This window comes from Amphiura filiformis, chromosome 15 (genome assembly GCF_039555335.1).
Source record: "Amphiura filiformis chromosome 15, Afil_fr2py, whole genome shotgun sequence".
Lineage (NCBI taxonomy): Eukaryota > Metazoa > Echinodermata > Ophiuroidea > Amphilepidida > Amphiuridae > Amphiura > Amphiura filiformis.
In genome coordinates, this window is record NC_092642.1 from 5729488 (window position 1) to 5751108 (window position 21621).

The window sequence follows — 21621 nt, forward strand, 5'->3', positions numbered from 1 at the left end:
CGCCTTAACCCTAAATAAGGAACATAAACCCCAGAAAAGGCATCTAAACCCCACATAAGGTGCCTTAACTCTAGATAAGGGTTGTTAACCCCAGATAAAGGTCGTAAACCTCAGATAAGGCATCTAAACCCAAGATAAGGCGCCTTAACCCCAGATAAGAGACGTAAACTCAGATATGGCAGTCTAAACTGTGGATGCTAAATTATTCCTCAATGTGTTATCTGCTACTGGACTCGAACAGCACGTTACTTTCCCAACACACATACATGGAAACACATTAGATTTGCTCATCACACGCATATCTGATCCACCAGTCTTCCCCAATCTTCACGGTGTTGATGGACTCTCAGATCATTACGTGGTCAAATGTAATCTCTTTTTAAAGAAGCCATCGGCCATCACCAAGTCAATTACTGCTCGCAAATTAAATGGAATAGACATTGATTCATTATGTGATGATATTGCTACCATTGACCTTTCAACCAATTCCTCAAATTTGTCTAGCAAAACACAAAAATATGACTTTGAACTTAGCGCATTACTTAATAAACATGCTCCAGCAAAAACGCGAACTGTAACGATCAGACCCAACACCAGCTGGTATAATGATGAAATCCATGCTGAAAAGCAGAAACGCAGAGAACTGGAGAAAAAGTAGCGGAAATCGCGACTTGTGATTGATCATCAATTGTACAAAGCCAAAGCCAATTATTATAATGACTTATGCGTAGCCCATGCCAATGACCAGAAACAGCTTTTTAGCATTGTAAATAAGTTGCTTCATCATAAGCAGGAGTCCCCTCTCCCAGACTGTGACTCAGATAAAAACCTTGCCAACAAGTTCTGTAACTTCTTCACTGAAAAGATTAAGAAAATCAGAAATGGTTTTCAGATTGCCGATGACTTATCATGCAATGAACCTGTAGCACCACTTCATCATCTCACCAACTTTGCACCTGCTTCAGAAGAGGAAATCCAAGACATTTTGTTCAAATCACCAACAAAATCTTGTGAATTAGACCCAGTTCCTACTTCTCTGCTAAAAAAATGTGCCAGTGCTACTGTTCCGCTGATAACAGACATTGTTAACCACTCTTTGAAAACGGGTGTTGTGCCACAGGAATTTAAGACTGCGCATGTCCGCCCGCTCATTAAAAAGCAGAATTTAGATCATAATACACTTAAAAATTACCGGCCTGTTTCAAACCTAAGCTTCCTCAGCAAGACTCTTGAACGTGTAGTTCTCGCGAGATTAAACCCTTTCCACCAAGAACATGGATTATGTGATGATCACCAGTCAGCATATCGTGCTCACCATAGTACCGAGTCTGCTTTGCTTAAAGTACAAAATGACCTGCTTCAAGCAATGGATAATGGGAAAATCACACTGCTAGTGCTATTAGATTTATCTGCAGCGTTTGACACTGTGGACCATGAATTACTTATCCATCGAATGAAATATCAAATTGGAATTGATGACGTAGCGTTAGAATGGTTTAAATCATATCTGCATGACAGATATCAGCTTGTGTGCATAAATAATGAAAGGTCCGAAAAAGTCCGTCTTGACTATGGCGTTCCCCAAGGCTCTGTCATCGGACCTAGCGCTTTCTCAATATACACATTACCACTTGGTGACATTATACAAAGCCATGGTCTTGATTACCATTGCTATGCGGACGATACCCAGATATATTTCTGTAGACCCTGACCAATGTAGCGTAGATGCTGCTATCAATCGCTTGGAAACATGTATTGATGAGGTAAAATTGTGGATGTCCCATAACTACTTGAAACTGAATGATGACAAAACAGAGTTCATGGTTATTGGTTCAAAATATCAAACTGCAAAAGTCCATGTTCCACATATCAGGGTAGGAAATGCTAATGTTATCCCATCATCAGAGGTTCGAAACCTGGGTGTTATTTTTGACTCATCCCTTTCTATGGAATACCATATTACAACAGTGTGTAGAGCAGCATATGCGTCCATTAGAAACATAGGTCGTATTCGTAGACATGTAAACAGGGAGACTGCCGAAATGATGGTACATGCCTTCATAACATCCAAGATAGACATTGGCAACTCTCTGTTGCATGGCATCACAAAGACCCAACTGCACAGACTACAGAGAATTCAAAACATTGCTGCCAGACTTATAACATACACAAAACCACGTGAGCACATTACACCTGTTTTACATGACTTGCATTGGCTACCAGTTGAACAAAGAATCACATTTAAAATAGCCTTGTTTGTCTACAAGATCTTGTATATATCAGCTCCAGCATATTTAAATGAACTTGTAGAAATGTATTCACCAACTCGTAACCTCCGTTCTACTACAAAAGGACTTCTTCAAGAAACAGTTGCCAGAAACCAGTGGGGCAGCAGATCATTTCATGTTTCAGCTGCAACCATTTGGAACAATCTGCCATTTTCGGTTCGCTCTGCCAAGAGCTTGTGTAGTTTCAAAACAAATTTGAAAACACATTTGTTCCAAAATGCTTTTAATTGACTCAAGATTTGTATATCATGAACTATACAACACTGATGAACTGTTTTTGTTAAAATTGTTATAATATGTTTGTATCTTTGTACATTGGTTGTTTTTTGCAAAGCGCCATGAGCGTCTCTCGACGGATACCGGCGCTTTATTAAGTGTACATTATTATTATTATTATTAAACCCCAGATAAGGCGCCGTCTGGGGTTTACTTCTCTTATATTAGGTTTATGTTCCTTATTTATGGTTAAGGCGCCTTATTTGGGGTTGGGACTGGTTTATCTGAGGTGTACGTCCCTTATCTGGGGTTACGGCGCCTTATCGGGGTTTAAACTGTCATATCTGAGTTTACGTCTCTTATCTGGGGTTAAGGCGCCTTATCTTGGGTTTAGATGTCTTATCTGAGGTTTACGACCCTTATCTGGGGTTAACGACCCGTATCTAGAGTTTGGGCACCTTATGTGGGGTTTAGATGCCTTATCTTAGGTTTATGTTCCTCATTTAGGGTTAAAGCGCCTTATTTGGGGGTGGACTGCTTTATCGACGGTCTACGTCTCTTATCTGGGGTAACGGCGCATTATCTGGGGTTTAGATGCCTTATCTGGGTTTAGACTGCGATATGCTAAGGTTAAGGCATCTTAGCCACAGGTAAGGAACGTAAACCCAGGATAAGGCCGTCTAAACCACAGGTAAGGCGCCTTATCCCTAGATAAGGGATGTAAACCCAAGATAAGGCAGTTTAAACCCCATATAAGGGACATGAACCCCAGATAAGGCGGAAATGAAACATTTATGCTTCTGCTTTCATTCAAAAATCACATTTACGCTCTACCAAATGGGGGCCATCTTGGATTTCTGAGCAAAAATTATTTTGTAACGTCAAATTAATGTCAGATTCGGATTTCTTGGGGTCGACTTACTGGAAAAAGTGTCTTTGTACACGATTTTAGGTAATCTGGTTCAAAACTTGTTTTTTTTTTTAAGATGGCGCCGGCGGCCACCATTTTGGATTTCTGGGTAAATATGAGTTCGTAATGTCAAAGTAATGTCAAATTTGAAATCCTTGTGGTTGACTTATCCAAAAAAGTGTCTTTGTACACGATTTAAGGTCCTCTTGTTCAAAACTAAATTGTTCAAGATGGTGCCGGCCACCATCTTGGATTTCTGGGTGAAAATGATGCCGTAATGTCAAACTAATGTCAGAATCGGAATCCTTGTACTCGACATATCCGAAAAAGTGTCTTTGTGCATGATTATAGGTGCTCTGGTTCAAAACTTAAATTTTCAAAATGGTGGTGGCCGCCATTTTGGATTTTGGCCTCTAGCGAAAAATGCCGGGATTTTCGCGAGGGACATGGTGGCTATTTTTTTTCTAAATGGTCCATAGAAGTCGAATCAATCGTCAAACCTTACTAGCCAGAGAGTGGTCACCAAAGTGAACTTTTTCCCCTAACTATTAATGTTTTATTGACCCATCCTTGTCCAGCACATAATAATCCAGGCTACTACTTGATTAGATTAAACTGGTGTGTTGCTTGTCTTCGAGTTTCGAGTGTCGATTCAAATTTTCGAGTCTCGAGTTTCGAGTCTCGAGTTTCGAGTTTTATACTTCGAGTTTCGAGTCTTATTTTTCGAGTTTCGAGTCTCATATTTCGAGTTTCGAGTTAAATTTTTCGAGTTTCGAGTCTTATATTTCGAGTTTCGAGTCTCATATTTCGAGTTTCGAGTCTTATATTTCGAGTTTCGAGTCTCATATTTCGAGTTTCGAGTTAAATTTTTCGAGTTTCGAGTCTTATATTTCGAGTTTCGAGTCTTGTATTTCGAGTTTCGAGTCTTGTATTTCGAGTTTCGAGTCTTATATTTCGAGTTTCGAGTCTCAAATTTCGAGTTTTGAGCCTCATATTTCGAGTTTCGAGTCTTATATTTCGAGTATCGAGTATTGAATCGAAACATACGCTACACTCCGAAAGTTCAGCAACAATACGTGTCATATTTCCAAATATCCAAGTTATATTTCTATGTAAACATTAGCCATCAATATTATACTCATGGGACTGGAGATGTTTTCCTTACTTACCTTACGTTTTCGTTAGATCAGGCGCCGAAGGGAAAATGCGGAACAGAGATGAAGGGAATTATGTCTTGCCAAATATTTTCAACCAGCTTCTAAAAAAACTCATTGGAGATCCGTGATGAACAAAGTTTGCACTATACCGACACATTTTATATATGTGTCAAATTCAGAAGAACAAGAAATCAAATTGTAAATATTACAGAAGAAGAAGATTGGTTTTAAAGAGGACTAAATAAATAAGCATAAAAATCAATTGCCGTATACCATCCGATATTAATTTAAAAGTGAGCCAAAAGTAGTCTGTCAATATATTCTAAATAAACCAAGGAATCAGAAGAAGGAAAATATTTTGGTCACTTAGCAAGCTAGACATCATTCTACAGTCGGTAAGCGGTGCAGCAGAGGTTGAGAAGACATCTGTCCCCTTAAGCTAGTCTCTCTATGGTCGTTAACAAACAAGAATAACCTACACCCAAGAAGTGCAGAAAACGGAAGAGGCGGTAGAAGGCAGTTGATTTTCATTTTAATATTAACGCAGCACGTGGTCGTCTTCGTGAATGTACGTTTAAGAGTATTATACATTTACTGTCATCGGGGTTATTGGAAACGGCAACGGAGTCAATCCGTCCTGAAAAGTGGGAAGTATGGACATTTGGCCTAAATTGTCAAAAGGTGTATTATACAAAAAAACTGCTGTAGGCCCAAGTGCTGTATATTTTACAACATTACATTGTAAATGTTTATTTACATATTTACCTGAAATGAAAAAAAAACACAGTTTACTGTAACCTTGGTAACAAGAAATTTTGTACTTGTACATGTCAGGCTTTAAAGGGTGGCTTTAATGTTCTTAACCTTTTATTTAAGTTTTATTTTAGTCCACATCAAGTTTACATATTACAGTATTAATTTATTTTTTATTTTTTATTTAGAAACAGTCAAATACTGCCAATACCTTTGATCAGCATTATTGTACAGATGAGATAGTGTAATTTTGTTCTAATTTCGTACATGTATATCGTTTATACAATCATGCGCTTTCATGGCCAAATCTCAAGTTTGATGTGGTAAGTTGTAGGATGAGGTCACCTACCTTTAAAACACGGTGTCTACATCAACATCCACACGAATATAGGTTCAATTTACTTTCAACTGCAATGTCAATATAGAATACAATGGCATAAATCATGCCACTTTGAGAATAGGAGGAAAATACAAGCGCTGCGTAACCTAAGACACGAACAATATAGTCCAATTAAAGTTATTATATAAACTGACAATAAAGTAAAATGAGAACACGAAAATGGAATAGAATACGGTACCTTGAAGGCATGTGCAGCCAAGTGACCTTCACATATCCTTTGCTGTCAAATGTCAGGGTTCTCAATTTTTGTGATTCAAGCTTGACTTCAAGGTGTAAAACTAAGAGAGTAATTACAACTCTCTATTCCAATTAAAACTCCCTTTTTAAATATATTTTTTTAAAGTACGTGATTAACCCTAACACTTCTTTTTGCTATCGGAAGTTAAAGAACAAACGAAAAAGTGAGAAGATGAACACATAAGTCACTTGGCACCCCCTGGAGTCGAACCTCAGACCCCCGCATGACAGGCACACGATTACCGGTAGCCACACGGGTTACGCTCCCCGGGCAGCGATGCCTTGAGCATATAGCACTTGTATTAGTTTTTCTTAAATAATTTAATCTCGTGGAAAAATTGAGTTAGCTTGAAATTCCCCTTGACAAGGAACTTATTGCTAATTGTATCGTTGTAACCCGTACGAAACTCGTATCGGGGAGCTGATCCTGATTGCGAAGGTTATTTGTGGAATGCCTTTGGGTGTGCGCTCTTGAAGCAGCAAAGTCCCTGGGTCGTTGTTAAATGGTTTGTGGAATGATGTGGAGGCGTAGTGGTCAGCGACAACCTGTAAAGTGTGCTGAAGCTTGGGGATCAACGTCTAGGCGTTGTGCCTGTGCGTAGCGCACTATAAATTAATAAACATGTTCATGTGTTAAGAAGTGTTACAGTAACGTAAACATTTATATTTTCAGTGTACTATCTGTATATCTAAAATGATGCATATTACTTTTCTAACAATATCAGCTTTCATCTTATCTTTGTTATTACCATACCCAATTTGAATAAATTCCGTACACTGTAAAAGCTTGAAATAAATCGGAAGCAAATGCTTTTATTTTTAAGTGGTAAGATACCTAATAGCACCAGTTCATATTTCACAACAAATTAAAATTTCGCACACAAGTGCGCTCTGTTAGTGACTCGATGAGCGAACTATTTGTTTTATCATCTGTTCCTTGCAAGCTGATAGCAATGATAACCAGGACCTAAATTAGTCGTTTTTATCGTCACTTAAATTTCACTATCGATTTTAATAGGTGTCAATGGATATTTATTTTTTTTCATCCATTTCTAGAATCACCGAAGGAAGCTTTGCATGTTTGTACCTCTTTGTCTAATAAAAGTTGTGGCAGTAACAGCTCTGGCCTTAAGTTAAATTTTTACGAGATACTTTCTTTCTGTCTACTTCAAGATAGATGCATAGGTTACAAATACATTTTAGCACAGGGGAAATGCACAAAATAACACAGACCTTCATGACCTGATTTTATACTTGAAACTGATAGTATCTATATCATAAAGCGCCCCATGATATGTTGTTTCAACCTGATTTATTTTGGCAGGGGTAATCATTATAATTACTTTATCGTTATGTTTGTATAACGACAAAGAATTATACTTGAGGATATAATCTTTCACGGTGACTGTAGTTAATGACCGCGGGTTGTTTCTAACCCGTGTTTCTCTTTAATTAGCTATTGACATGTTTTAAGTTCAACTAAATGTGAAAACATGCGTACTCTATTTTACCTGCTTTATATTAATTTATATGAATAGATATCAAATTTACTCGTGACTTTCTGTATAAATTATGATTTATCTTTAAACATTTTTATTAACAACTGACAAGTATTGATAGCTAGTGATATATAGCATATATTATTGGGTGTTAAATTCACACTTTCCTTTTGACTAGACTTACTGCAAGTCCTTAGCGTCCATGGATAGTAAATGGAAATGTTGAAGTGTCTGAAGTGAAGGAATCATGCCTTCGGCACTATTGGATTTTTGCCTAAACTCTCCGCCGACTTTTTTTTTGTATCTCTCGCCGCCTTTTGGCGGCGGTAGATCAACTCCAACTCCGCCTTCGATGGGGACTAATTTTGTGAATATTTGTATGGTGTTTTTACCTAGACTCTCCAGCTTCGGCGGAGACTATTTTTCTGGCATATCTTGCCGCCTTCGCCGGCGATAGACTACCACCTACTCCGCCTTCGGCGAAGACTAATTTTCTGCCTAGAAAAATTCAAGATCAATTTTTCTGGCTTAAAAAATTCACTATTTTGGTATGTTTAGCGTCAAAGGAAAGGACGACGATTTGAATCAAGGCTACTTTTGACAAATTATTGGCTTAAAAGCCCAAGCATTATACAGTATATATTTACATGTACATCATATACATATTATATACTTTATTTCATTTTAGCGTGTCATCTGTAATGTGATCATTCGCCTTATAAATTTGACGCTGCGTTATATATTGCGATTCAGACAGATGGTCTAAATATGGAAGATAATATTAAAGCTAATAATCCGCTTGTGCGCGGATCTTTACTAAATATGAAGTGCTTACTTTGCCTCGTTATCTGATCAATGTTACCTATAAAAAGAACAACTTTCTGAGTTTAATTTTATGAAATCAACATGTATACGTCGTACTTGACAGATTTGTTAAACAGCTGAAATTATTATGTAATTCCAAACAATTGAAAAATGAAACCATATTATATTTAATATGTGTATTTTTTCATGGAATTCTATTTACGTAGACGTAATATTATGAATGAGTTAACATCGGGCAGAGGATTGAAACAAATAACATTCTTGCAGTAAATTAAGTTGTAACACCTTGCGCATTCTAAACAAATAAATGTACATGTGCTACATTTTAACGGTTTCTGTAAAGGTTCAACAACCGCTTTATACACTATGTTAATAAATCAACAAAACACATCGTGATACATGTACATAAGAAAGATGACCGTTGGGTACCACTGGAAAAAGACAGTAAGCTTCAAGATGTTCCAACCCTTGCACGTAATTACCGCGTCTCGTTGAAACTAACTCGTTTTGAAACACTTCTTGTGCTGCTTGACTTGATACAATTTTGATAGCAATGTTGATTTTCCTACATTTGCAGCACCTTTATTTAAATGCACTGTCAGTGATCACGCGAAAGCGTATAGGCCCTGTATAAATATTTGAAATTAGTAGGAGTAGCTTAAAAGTGACGGGGAAACCCGCATAATTATTAATATTTTGTCTCTAAAAGGGAATAAAACACCAGTGTTATAAAATGAAACTACAAGTATTGCAGTAAAGGTTTTTGTGTATGAACAAAGACTTCCGATATTGACTACAATGTCAAATTGTATCCTGCTCAGTTCAGTTCAGTTTTATTTTCATCACAACACACATCGGTACAAGTATAATGTAATATATAGCCTACATAATAAATAATATACAAATGAGATACTAGAAATATCAATATACTTTAGTATTACAAAATAATACTATAATAATTTGGTGTGTGAGATGTGGATGCCACAGAAACGCAGAGCGTGTTAAGTTGTGGCACCCATTGAATAGTTACAGAACAAGTATATAGCATTAGTATGCCAAATTTATGTGTAAAGTTACATGATCATGAAAGCATACTTGTTAAAAAGACATCCTTATCAGGTCGGTTTCGGGCTTATCAGTTACCGGCTGTGCCCAACTATACATCTTAAACTTGATTTATGACGATATTCAAACTATTGAGAGTGCATTTCAATGAACCCGAAACTACTGATTCAATGAACCCGAAAACCTTGGTTAATGGTTTATGCAGGATTAGTAATCCCTATTGGTGTCAAGCTTTTAAAAAAAGATTGATTTAACACAGAGCAATATTTAAACAAAATGCTTTCACGCTATTGGTGTCATCACCTTTCACACACAGTAATTCACAAAGTAGTTCTGATAGCCTGCATGGTAAATAAAAACCTCACATAAAAATGAAAAAATCGCAATAGCTGTTATGCCCTGTCGGCAAGTTCGGATACGTCTTCATTTTGTAGCAACATCTTTGCTTTGTTTTCATCTATGTTTTGACGCCAGGTGTAAAGTGTCTATAGCACGTGCCTCGTCGTCGACATGTTATTGTATCAGAAATTAAAGACTTAAGTCAACGCATACTTAAGAGCAACTCCACAATATCACGTACCTATTATTGAAGTAGACTACATGCACGGAGTAAAATTACCAAAATTATAAAATTGAAAATCTTTCTGAACATGACTATTTCTAGATTCACGATGACAAAATGCCTTCAAATTAGTAAAAACATGCCTAGTATTGGTTTATATGTCATTTAAACAGTCAATGTTTCAAATAACACAATATTTTCAATGTGTTTAATATCTCTAGCAGCGTGTAATGCATTAACACTGGAGGTGATCTAGCTAATGTCATACTCATTCCCTTGATAACATTGTTTTCCTTGCTAGTATGTGATGAAACTACTAATATACCATATTTAAGATTCTAAGAATAGTTGGTACGATTGTCTTGGATGTAACGGTAATGTATCACTATTATTTTATCACTATTATAATCTTGGTTTCTACCTATTCACATTGTTGGTACGTGTTTTATCTAAAAACATTGAGGAACAATCTCGCCTGATAACGACTCGTCTATTTGTTCCTGGTCCTTCACTTCCTTTCGTAAGAAAGTGTCATCGACATTTAATCCAATATGAGTTCTTACTATCGAAAATATGACGAAATAAATAAAATCATACAAAACTAACAGAAGTATTGAAATGACAATATGTTACGATTGATTTCACGTCACATTTATTCCGATTATTCAAATCCTGCTGTCATGTACTGAGTGTTTCACACAATAAGCATTGATTATATCTTGTGGAATGCATCCAACAACAATTACATAACACAGGTGCAATACTCGCAGTCTACTTGATTACCCGCATATGTGTGGAAAAATAATTATTAGTTTTTTTTATATAGTTTGTTATAACAGTAAACTCGCCACATGTTCGCAGGAACCAAATTATGTTTACGTTTATCCTGTTATTTATGGTACGTGGAGCTCCTAAAACATACATTTTACAGCTTTCATAAATGTTGTCTTTGATCATTATATCGGTAGGAAGAATAGTTCAACTTGTAAGAATTGAATTCATAAATTACGACAATTAAGGAAAGATGAGATATTGAGAGGGAATAATAATAAATACAATAGCAGAGTGGAGAATTAAACTTATTATCACAAGAGAGCTTTCAATTATAAGAGAAGAGAAAGAGAGTAAGCAAGAGCCTCGAGGCCAATGAACAAGGAATTGTTTAACATCTCCTTCATCAGCCCTTATTTCATTTTCGTTTTGCTCAGGGCCCCTAAACATTCGGGCCCTGTACTTCGTCCACTCTGTCCACCTGCTTGACATCTCCTTCATCAGCCCTTATTTTATTTTCGTTTTGCTCATGGCCCCTAAACATTCGGGCCCCTGTACTTCGTCAACTCTGTCCATCCGCTTGCTACACCCCTGCATTAAGGGCGATACATACAGATAGACAGACACACACCCGACCCCACAGACAGACAGAGTTTCACAGAGGTTGTATTTCGAATAAACGTTATTGAGTTGCTTACGATGAATTAATGAGTCACGACAGCTTGTCGCACGTTGAGAATTAAGTGAACTTTCGCACAGATGGAGATACTAGATACTGTGAGAATGCAGAGTATTTGCACTACTTGAATATTAAGAGCATCTCTTGAAATTGCAGTCTTGCAAGTTATCCAGCTTGATACGAATCAATGTAAATTTACGTAATTTATAGTGCCTCTTATTTACTTAAAGTATTATAAAGAGCACACATTCGCAGTTATTTTCACAAAATCAGGACATACATGTATAGTTCTTCTATTCGGTATTACCAAAATAATTACAAACATTCCCCACGTAATGTATAGGCAAAATTTTCATCTAAATATCTCTCCTATATATGAAAGGAAATGATTTTTTCAACTTAACTACCAAGTACAAAGTCGATATCTGTTACAAAAGCAAAATGAAAATCATGAATTTTACTGTAGAAACCTATAAAACCTATGGTGACCCTGAACAACCCCCGCCTTCATTTTTAATGGTCGGTTGTACACCGGCTAAGGTGATGGTGTAAACATGTTATTATACAATGAGCGCAAATAGTGGATCTACGATTAGCTTAAGTGGTTTGGGAGTAAACATGTGCGTTCCTTATGCCGGATGGAAATCCTAAGTGGGTTGCCCCTTTCGTAGTACTTGGGTTAAATCAAAATCCCACCAAGCTTTACATATGAATACAGACAAACTGATCCAAATAAAGAGAGTATTATTGTCGCTACGCCACGGTTGTTTGATGACATGTAAAACTGAGTAATTTTTAAGAAACGTTGAACAATGATGGCGCTATTTATCCAAAATCTTGTTTACAAGAGATAGACATTTGTAAAATGGTGTTATAACAACAGCAAACAGACTAACAAGTGACAAGGAATTTTCAAAAACTTTTTATCATAAAATGTAAGGTATAAGTCTTATTATTTGGCTAAATAGCGCCCTCAATTTGTACACAAATCTACAGTTTATAGAATTAGAATTATCACAAAAAATCAGAAAAAGATGAATAATTTGATGTAGAAACTATGTTAAAAATTGCTCCAAAATATATGTGTATACACCTTTTATTAGTGTGATAGCTGTTGGTATTATTCAGGTCTAGAATTGAACATTATAATAATTTTTGTTGGAAAAATATAATAACCCAGCAAACACAAAAACGTTTTAAAAACGTTTTAAAGAAGTTATATTTTGGCTTTTGGTTTAGGTAAAAACGTTTTAATAACATTAAAATGTCGGGTTATATAAAGGTCATGATAACGTTTTAAAACGTTTTGTATGAAAACACACTACAACAATATTTTTAAATGTTTTCAAAAATGTTATTGTAAACTATTTTTGCAAACATTTTTGCCAAATATTGTGTCAATACTTAAATAACATTATTTTAAATATTTGAACCCAGCAAACACAGAAATGTTCTTAAAATGTTTTTTTCAAAAAATTTTAATAACATTTAAATGCCGGGTTATATAAAGGTCATGAAAACGTTTTTAAAACGTTATTGAAAATATTTTGGGCAAACATTTTTCGCAAAATATTTTTTCAACCCCAAAATAACATTCTGTTTACAATGTTTTGTATCAAGTTTTCAAGAATGTTTTTGGAATGTTATTAAAACGTTTTTATACCCTTTACATAACCCGACATTTAAACGTTTTCTGTAAAACATTTTTGTTTGCTGAGCAGTAGATTATCAAAACATGTTTTTTAAGGTTATGAAAACGTTTTATACTCTTAATATACCCTTTATATAACCCGACATTTAAACGTTTTCTGACAACCTTTTATAACCTTTTGCGAATGATGTTGAAAACGTTTTGTGTTTGCTGGGAAATGATCACATCAAACAACCGTGACACTTCTTGATAATATTGCTTTAACGAGGGGTATTACAGACGTAGGAATATCAGCATTGCATCAAGTAATTATATTGCATGGTTAATTGCACTATAGACGAATCCAACGAGCCAAGTCATGGTCAGGATTTGGTCGGCCATCACTGGGTCCCCACAGCACCAAACTGGTGTTGTGACTGCCCAAATGGCTGGATTAAAGCCGCTTAAAATTCGATGTTAGATTCTTTTGTGTTGTAAACTGTCATCATTCTTTTGTCTACGTGTTACACGGGTGATAGAATGCAGTTTAAAATACCCTCCAAGGCCGCATCATTTCACATTGTAGGTGAGATAGCGCCGACGGGGACCCAGCTATGGCTGCCATTGAGGTGTAGGAATTCGTCTATAGAAAGATACAACAGGCTAATAACAAGGATTCAGATTAATTGAAACAACAAATAAAATCAAGCAGATCCATTGCCGTTGCGAAATCCTATAAGGTATGGAACTGAGTTGTTCCAAAATTTGCAATTTTATTCGTCAAATTTTTTTCTAGACTTCAGGCATATGACCCTCTTGGATTGGTGAAACCGACTCCTGAATATATTTGATTTGAAGGCAGTAGTAAGAATGTTGTACAAAGATCAGCTAAGAGGTTATATATTACCTATGCTCGTCAATGCCTCATTAGAGTCATTGTAATCCTTCCCCAATATGATGCGCCACACTCTATTCCAAATAGATTCGTTCTTAGCAGACTTACCGATACGCTAAGAATCGATAATTAGGCTGCTCGAGGCAGAATGCAGGCTTTACCGCATTTTGGAAATATATCACTTCAACATTAACTAACATATCAGATAAGAACGTGGCAGCAAAAAATCGCATGGTGATGACGTGAGCCTTTCACGTCATTAAAACTTACTTAAAAGTTTGGCCAACGGTGTATACAATCTTTTAAAAGTTTTATAAAAAACCAGCTGTTTAGATCTAAATCTGTGCACGATTCAGATGCAGATTTAATATAAGTCAAATCAATGAAATCTGTTGTAAATATACTTTATCTGGTCTGAAAGAAAACACCGTAACGACGGATTAGTCAATATGATATTGACTAATGCTCCTATTTAATACGAATACGGTGGCGCTAGTTCTGCGGCCGTAAGAAGTCTGATGCTCACCATGCAGACGGCTGGTTATATCAGGTGCTATTTATTTGATCCAGATCTCGGCCATGTCAGCATTTGAGATGAAAATTAATCTTCAAGTGCCTTTCAATGTAGATAGTCCTAAGGTCGCTTCAATTTATCATAAAAAATCCAATAGTATATGCTGATTATATGTCTTAGTGACAAATGTGATAAATTTGTAGCTCAGTAAAGATTTTATCTCAAGTTTAACCAATATCCCTTTTCAAGTTATTAGAAGCAAGCTATAATAAGAAAAGCAAATAATGATTGACCGCAAGCAATTTGAAACTAATTCTTCGCACCCCATGCATTTTCATAGTAAAAGTGGAGAAATCTAAGATACCTCAAATGTACGTGTCATGTTGGGTTATCTAACAAATTTGCTATAACGCACTTATGAGCCTTAATTTGCATGAATCTAAGATGCTACCAATTCTAGGTGGAGTAAAGTTATGCGCATTTCAGGATGGAGATGATTCCAAATGCTGTGATACCGGTGGAAATTGAATGAAAACAATTCAATGATGATATCCTTTGTATTTTGGTCAATTTTCTATATTGGTCTTGACATTTTTGCACTTTAGTGATGACGGTCCTGTTTAAGTTAAATAAGATATCCTTGTTTTGAAGTATCTAAAATAGCTAGAAGCCTTCAGGACATGCTATCTGTTTAACTCCGCACTGCCACTGTCACGAAGTACCAGACTATTGAGCGACCCGTGAATGCTGATAGCATTACATAATTACTTAAATCGTCTCATGTAGCTTCGTGTTTGGGCCCAATAAAAGGAGTCGATCTGACTTTATGTTCTTGACTTTGGTAGGAATGATTGTTAGGGCACCTTTGCCTTATTTGAACTAGAACTTTAAGTAGAAATAATAAACTTTTTGACGAGGACATTTTGTTCTCCTGTGACACGATAATAGTTCTTTTTCATGTTCGCGTACTTCTTGTGGTTCTTTTCCTTTTGATCATTGTTCTCTTTACTTTTTAGTCTCCTTTTCTTATTCTTCTCTTTCTTCTTTCAAAAGGTTAATTCGTCTTCGTTTGCCATTATCATTATTACTCTTATATACGTTCGTTCGGTATTCTATGGTCAGGAAAGCAAGTAATGATTTAACCATAGTAGACGCAAAACTAATGCCAATATTGCACCTTTACCAGGTAATAATTAAAGCGCATCATGAGTGCTAAGTGATAAATGTTTGTGAAAAGTATAAAGTATATTAACCTCATTGCAATCCGAATAGTCGAATCTAGCTAGCTGCTATAAAGCCTCTCACAATGTTCATAAGCTGATGGTCACAGCTCGGTGTCCGATTCAGAGTAATTTGTGTAAATAGCTCTAGTCACGAAACTCGGCCTGAACACAGAGATTTATTAAGCGACCAGACAGGGCAGTGTCGGTTTCATCCTTTCTATACACCACTTTATATCACGGATTTTATTCGTGCTAAGATACGAAATTACAGACAACCCATAAGCTCTATTGTCCAGAATGCATTGCTAATGGACAAAATCGTACGCAGTAGAATTTTTTGTGTGCATCTCACGTGACACCTTTAGAGAAAAACGCACATTGCATTGGGACAATGTGTAAGGTGTGACGCTTAAGGAGCTCGAGTAATTCACCTTTCTTTTGTGTCGCCAAAAAGACGCCGAGTAATTTTACCCTAATGATACGTTGTTGATTAGTATACCCAGAAAGTTGTGAGGTGCAAATGGTTTCAAAATCTAGAGACCAGTCGCCAGGGATGAGGATTAATTAGTGGGTACTTTAATTGATTATGCAGTATACATTTGTTTATTGTTAGCAAAGTACTTTGAAGTTACGCCAACTCTTCGACATTAAACAAACTTGAAGCAAAGTTAGCTGTGCATGTGAAATATTTAACAGTAAATTTGGTTTGGTGAGACTCTTCCATGTTTATCAGATTTTTACCTCATATCTTTGCCTCGCATGTTAAACCACAAGATCGAATCTCAAGGTCACCAACGTACAATGATAATTCGGGTTCACTGGAACTTGGTAAAATACTGTTTAGAAGATCATTAATAATGGATGCATTTCATTTTGTGTTTCGTATTGTGCACTCATCGATATTCAATCAAATTGTATTTTTCATGTTTATTCATTAAATTGAAATACTTTTTGAAATATTTGAATGTATATCCTTTACATATTTACGGAAATGTTTCTTATTTTCCACATACTTTGATGTGTTTTGCTATGGGTGTTCACGCTGAGAAAGAGACTTTTAAACACTTGACATTCATATTAATTCATTTGATTTAAATGTACGAATCGGTGCAAGGTTCCGTATGTAAGTTATATACATATTATGTTACTTTTATCCCTGGTATAATTAGCACAGATAGTGACAGATACACGTACCACGCATCTCAAGGTCTTGCATCTTGTATTAATGCTTAGTAGTCAATGATGATGGGATCGTGACTATTTGAAGTCACGTGACCAAATAACAAACCATAAGGCATAAAAAACATCATATTTCATTAGGTTGAAATCTGACCAATAATCTGGGTTGTTTCTGTTGCTATATTGAATACGAATCGCTACATATGCAAAGCGTTTGGATTATAAATCCAGCTAACAAGTCAGATACAGCATCTTGTTAGGGCCTGCCAAATTTAAGCCACTTCTCTCAATCATAGTAGCATCTTAGATGATTACGTTAGTTTCCACAGGGCAGAGTAGCGCGTAAATTTATAAAGTTCACCTTACATCAGTCTAATACATCAAATTTTGAATAACGCGATTCTCTCTTCTGCTTTACCTAATTCTATTATTTATTCTAATATTTCAGAAGAGTAAGTTAAGTTTCAAACACAATACAACCCACTTCTATAAACCGGGTCATGTTTTGTTCTTGCAAATGATATTACCCAGCATTATTTACGCATGACTTAAACATTTTCTTTGATATTTTCTATGTTTGTGTTTATTTCGGTAGTATATTGTAATCTGAATATTATATCTATATTTTTATTTTTATTCAGGTAATCCACACTCAAGATACTCATTCAAGATGGCTGACGGGTTTTAAATAGGAGACCCTTACGTCGTAAACAAAACAGAAATTGTTGAAGACGAGGAGATACTATGTTGACGTGGATATATCATGCCTTGTAGATGCTCTGCGGCGTTAATCAGAGAGAAGGTGGATGAGTAGGAGCCTCTTCAAAACCAGTGGTGTCATTTCACTAACTCAAGAAGCTAGGCAAATGATAACAACGAACCAGTATAAACATCGATGTAGTTACGTTTCAGATTAGCATCTCTATAGTGTTACTTAAAGTTGGAATTATTACCCTAATAACAATCTACTGGAATTAAAACAATAATTTAACATGTCGAATGTTTCTGATTTACTCGACGTTGTAACAACATACGATACGGATAGTTACCTAAGTACTGGAGACCCGAATGCAACTTATAATTTCTTGGATTTTTATTACAAGGAGCCAATTTGGTTACAAGTATTATTCGCCGTCTGTTTTGGATCCGTAACAGTCCTCGGAGTTGGCGGGAATGCTATAGTTTGTTACATTGTGCTTTCTGATCCACACATGCGTACCGGAACTAATTATTTTATTGTCAATATGGCAATCGGAGATATCTTAATGGCAATCTTTTGTGTGAATTTTACCTTTTATTCCACATTGTATTTTACCTGGCCATTTGGCATTGCAACTTGTAAAATTGTAAGCTTTGTACAAAGTGTGTCAGTTTCTGTTAGTATTTATACTCTTGTCGCAATGACAATGGATAGATATGTTGCAATTGTACATCCTTTGAAAGTGAAAACTCGCTCGGGATCTTCAAAACGAAAATACATGATTGCCTTCATTTGGATCGGCGCATGCGCTTGGGCTTTGCCGATAGCAATTTACGTTTCAGTACAAAGCGGAAATGGCATTAGCTCTTGTTTAGAATCTAACAACTGGAACAGTAGAGTGTACAGTGTACTTGGAATGGTACTACAGTACTTTTTGTCGTTTTTTGTACTAGCGATTGGATATTGGAGAATTGGAAAAATTCTATGGGGTCAAAAAACTCTCGGAGAAATGGAAGATACAGGGGCAAAACAGAGAACAGATGCAAAGAAAAGGGTATGAAAAGTTGCTGTTCACTAAATACGTTCAATAAATCACTTTGATATATTTTTTAATAATCAAACATTGATGCAGGCAATATTGTGCAAACACACGTTGTGAAATTATAAAAGACCAATTTATTAATAATATTTACTTAATTTTAATCACTGAAATTACTAACTGGCAGAGTTAATGCAAGTGATTTGTAGCTGTGTTCCAAAAATATATTTAACCTCTTTCCTAGTCCATGCGATGGTAATATTTCCAATTTAAACGGAATTTCTAAATAATTTCTTTCAGCTGAGAGGTAGTCTGTACCTTTATCTTTATTGATATCTTACTCCTAGTCTGGCTGAGAATGTCAGAAGTCCACAGCGAACATTATGAAGTATGTTTTATCATATGAAACCAGAAATAAAGTCACCCGATGCCATCATCAAAATATCTATAGAAAGCTTATGCCGCGTATTAATTTGTCATGTCAGTGGCTTCAATACAGGAAGATTAATTCATACACAAAGTATCGAGCATTCGATATGACTTGTGTAAGAATAAGGTAACCTAAAGGCTAATGTTTTGTCGGTGTTCATGCAACCTAGTAGGTAAGCATTTTGGGATATTACATGCCGCATTTATCGACTGCTGACATTTTGGGGCATTTTCAAAACTCTTAGACACTTTTTAATTTCAAGATGGAGTAATTATCCTTTTACGAGAATCGGGACGACCATTTGCCTATTTCAAACCGTCTCTTATACTAGCTTGCTATATGCCGACTTGAGCAGACTAGACGTAGAGTTTGTTCTAGTGTACGAGGACGTGATGGACTCATGATTGCAATGTTTTTGGTTCGAGCCTTTACGGTGATATCGTGCTGCGGACAAGGCTCATGACCGCAAATGTGGATATCTATTGATTCGATCAATATATCGTAAATAATTTGTTATGTACTCGTCTCGTTGTCAGTTGATATTGCTGTAAACATGAGATGCATTCTTTATATCTATCATGTATAATCTTAGAAGTACGATCCCGTTCATTGGCTTAAAATCAATCGCTACTTCCATCAGCAATTTCATTTTAAATTTCAATGTAACAAGAAAATTACTATAAAAACACGTCTATTTTTCAAATGAATCCCCGAGGCTGGTAAGCAAAATAGTTAAACTATGTATTAACCAATTTAAAGGAAGAAAAGAACTCATTTATACTATGTTTAGAGGCTATATATTTGCCTTTTTTTTTCCAATGCGTTAACGCCACAGGTTCAATAGTCGCTAACCATCTACAACATAAATACGTGACTACCACACAATTTGACCAATTCAACTAGATCACGCCAAGGGCCCTCGGGTAAATAGCGCGTCGCAATTTCATCACCAATATAATTATGCAATATCACTCTCATTAGATCGCTACTCACGTCGCAGGCCCATGTTTTCCAATCACTGCAGCCATTACGACAAGTTGTCACTCACTTACACTCTGTTCTCTCTTTATATTTTATTTACAGTTAGTGAAGATGTTTGCTGTAATTGTGCTGTTATTTGCCATGAATTATTTTCCAGTCCACGTCTTCACAATTCTTCAAGATGTCTTCCCCTACATACACAGCTTCTACTACATCAAACTTATCTATCTTCTTGTCATGTTATTTGCAATGAGTAACTGCTGTCATAGCCCACTCATATATTGCTGGATGAACGCAAAGTTCCGTCAGGGCTTTAAAGGTGTGTTTGAATGCATATTTCTTGGTGGCATGTGCCGTGGAAAAGGCTGCGGACCAAAAATCTATCATCAGAAACATCGAGAACTCGTGGTTTCAAGGTCATTGGGAGATTATTCTCAATCGCCTAGCGTAAGACGGACACCGCGGACACACAACAATACAGACCATAGTATGGTGTAGCATAGATTTTAATTTAAAATCTATGGGTGTAGATATCAGTTAACAGTGGCATAAATCTGGGAGTGGACATTAGTGAGGACCCCTATCCAAACGACATAATAAGCTGACTGTTTTATAAAAGTGTCTACGTCCCGATTTCACTCCCTTGTTGAATGATGTTTCCCCCTCAGCGCCCCCTAGATTAAGACAATTACGCTACTGTTGGTACAAATAAGGGCTGGATTAAGCATGGTATTAAACCAGAGGGCAGAGAGGGGAAATTTTGACATTGTGCATGTTGTGAGGAGGTCTCCGTAATAGCTTAAACCCGTAGATTCAGAGACCTCCATTTCATTCACACCATTTTATCCCTTAAATTGGTCGAATGTTAAACCATCAATAATTGTTGCAAAAGTGACCCAAACTTGCGGAACTCAGTGTCGCACCTTGTTTACAATTTCATCAACATCATGGTCAGCTAGATTGTTAAAACATTTCGAGTTCTATTTCTAGTTCTATTTCTTCCCTCTCATAAAACTACAAAAGTCTTAATCCAGCCCTACTATCTAAACGCCTTTTATGGTCGAGCTGGAATTTGAAGTATATATTATAATGGTTAATGTGAAATTAAAACTTATCAATGTACAGTGTCTTGTTGAGTTAAATATGTTTTATATCAAACCGAAATTACAGTGTGCTTGAATTTTGCAAAAGGATAGATAAACCTGTAGAAAAGAACAACGAGCTACGAATACAGGTTACACACCAATTAATATATCTCCATAGACTTATTGTGTTGAAGGCCTGCTTTTAAAGTGGCATTGAGTTTCACAGTTTTTCAAGAGTAGCATTTTCTTTAGGTTTAAGGTCAGATTGAATAATCTAGTGTGGCGAAAACTCACGAAATCCAGCTACAAATCGTCATTTGGTCACCATTGCAGGTCTGAAGTACAGTAAGCCAATGAATTAAGGTACCAGTTATGTTCACCCCTGTGTATCCTAAATAAAAACAGATATGTCAAAATTAAAACAAACAGCCAATACCTACTCTTTAGCTCTTATTTCAGACATTTGTTGAAATTGGTTGATGATTAAAGAAATGGTGATCTAAAACTTAATGAAGAAACGAAATCAAAAATTGCACATTTGTGTTCTAATCAATGAAAGCACGACGCTAGTTTTAACGTGCTA

At 36.1% G+C, this 21621-nt stretch overlaps 1 protein-coding gene across 1 annotated transcript in view; it reads left to right on the forward strand.

The window, feature by feature from the left end:
- Positions 1–20451, forward strand: part of LOC140172083 (tachykinin-like peptides receptor 99D) — a 256849-nt gene extending 236398 nt beyond the window's left edge. Inside the window, exons 4-5 of the mRNA XM_072195431.1 lie at positions 17445–18557; positions 20056–20451. Of these exons, the coding sequence (XP_072051532.1) occupies positions 17796–18557; positions 20056–20451 (1158 nt within the window). The 5' untranslated portion in view covers positions 17445–17795. The remainder of the gene's footprint in view (positions 1–17444; positions 18558–20055) is intronic.
- The last annotated feature ends 1170 nt before the right edge of the window (positions 20452–21621 follow it).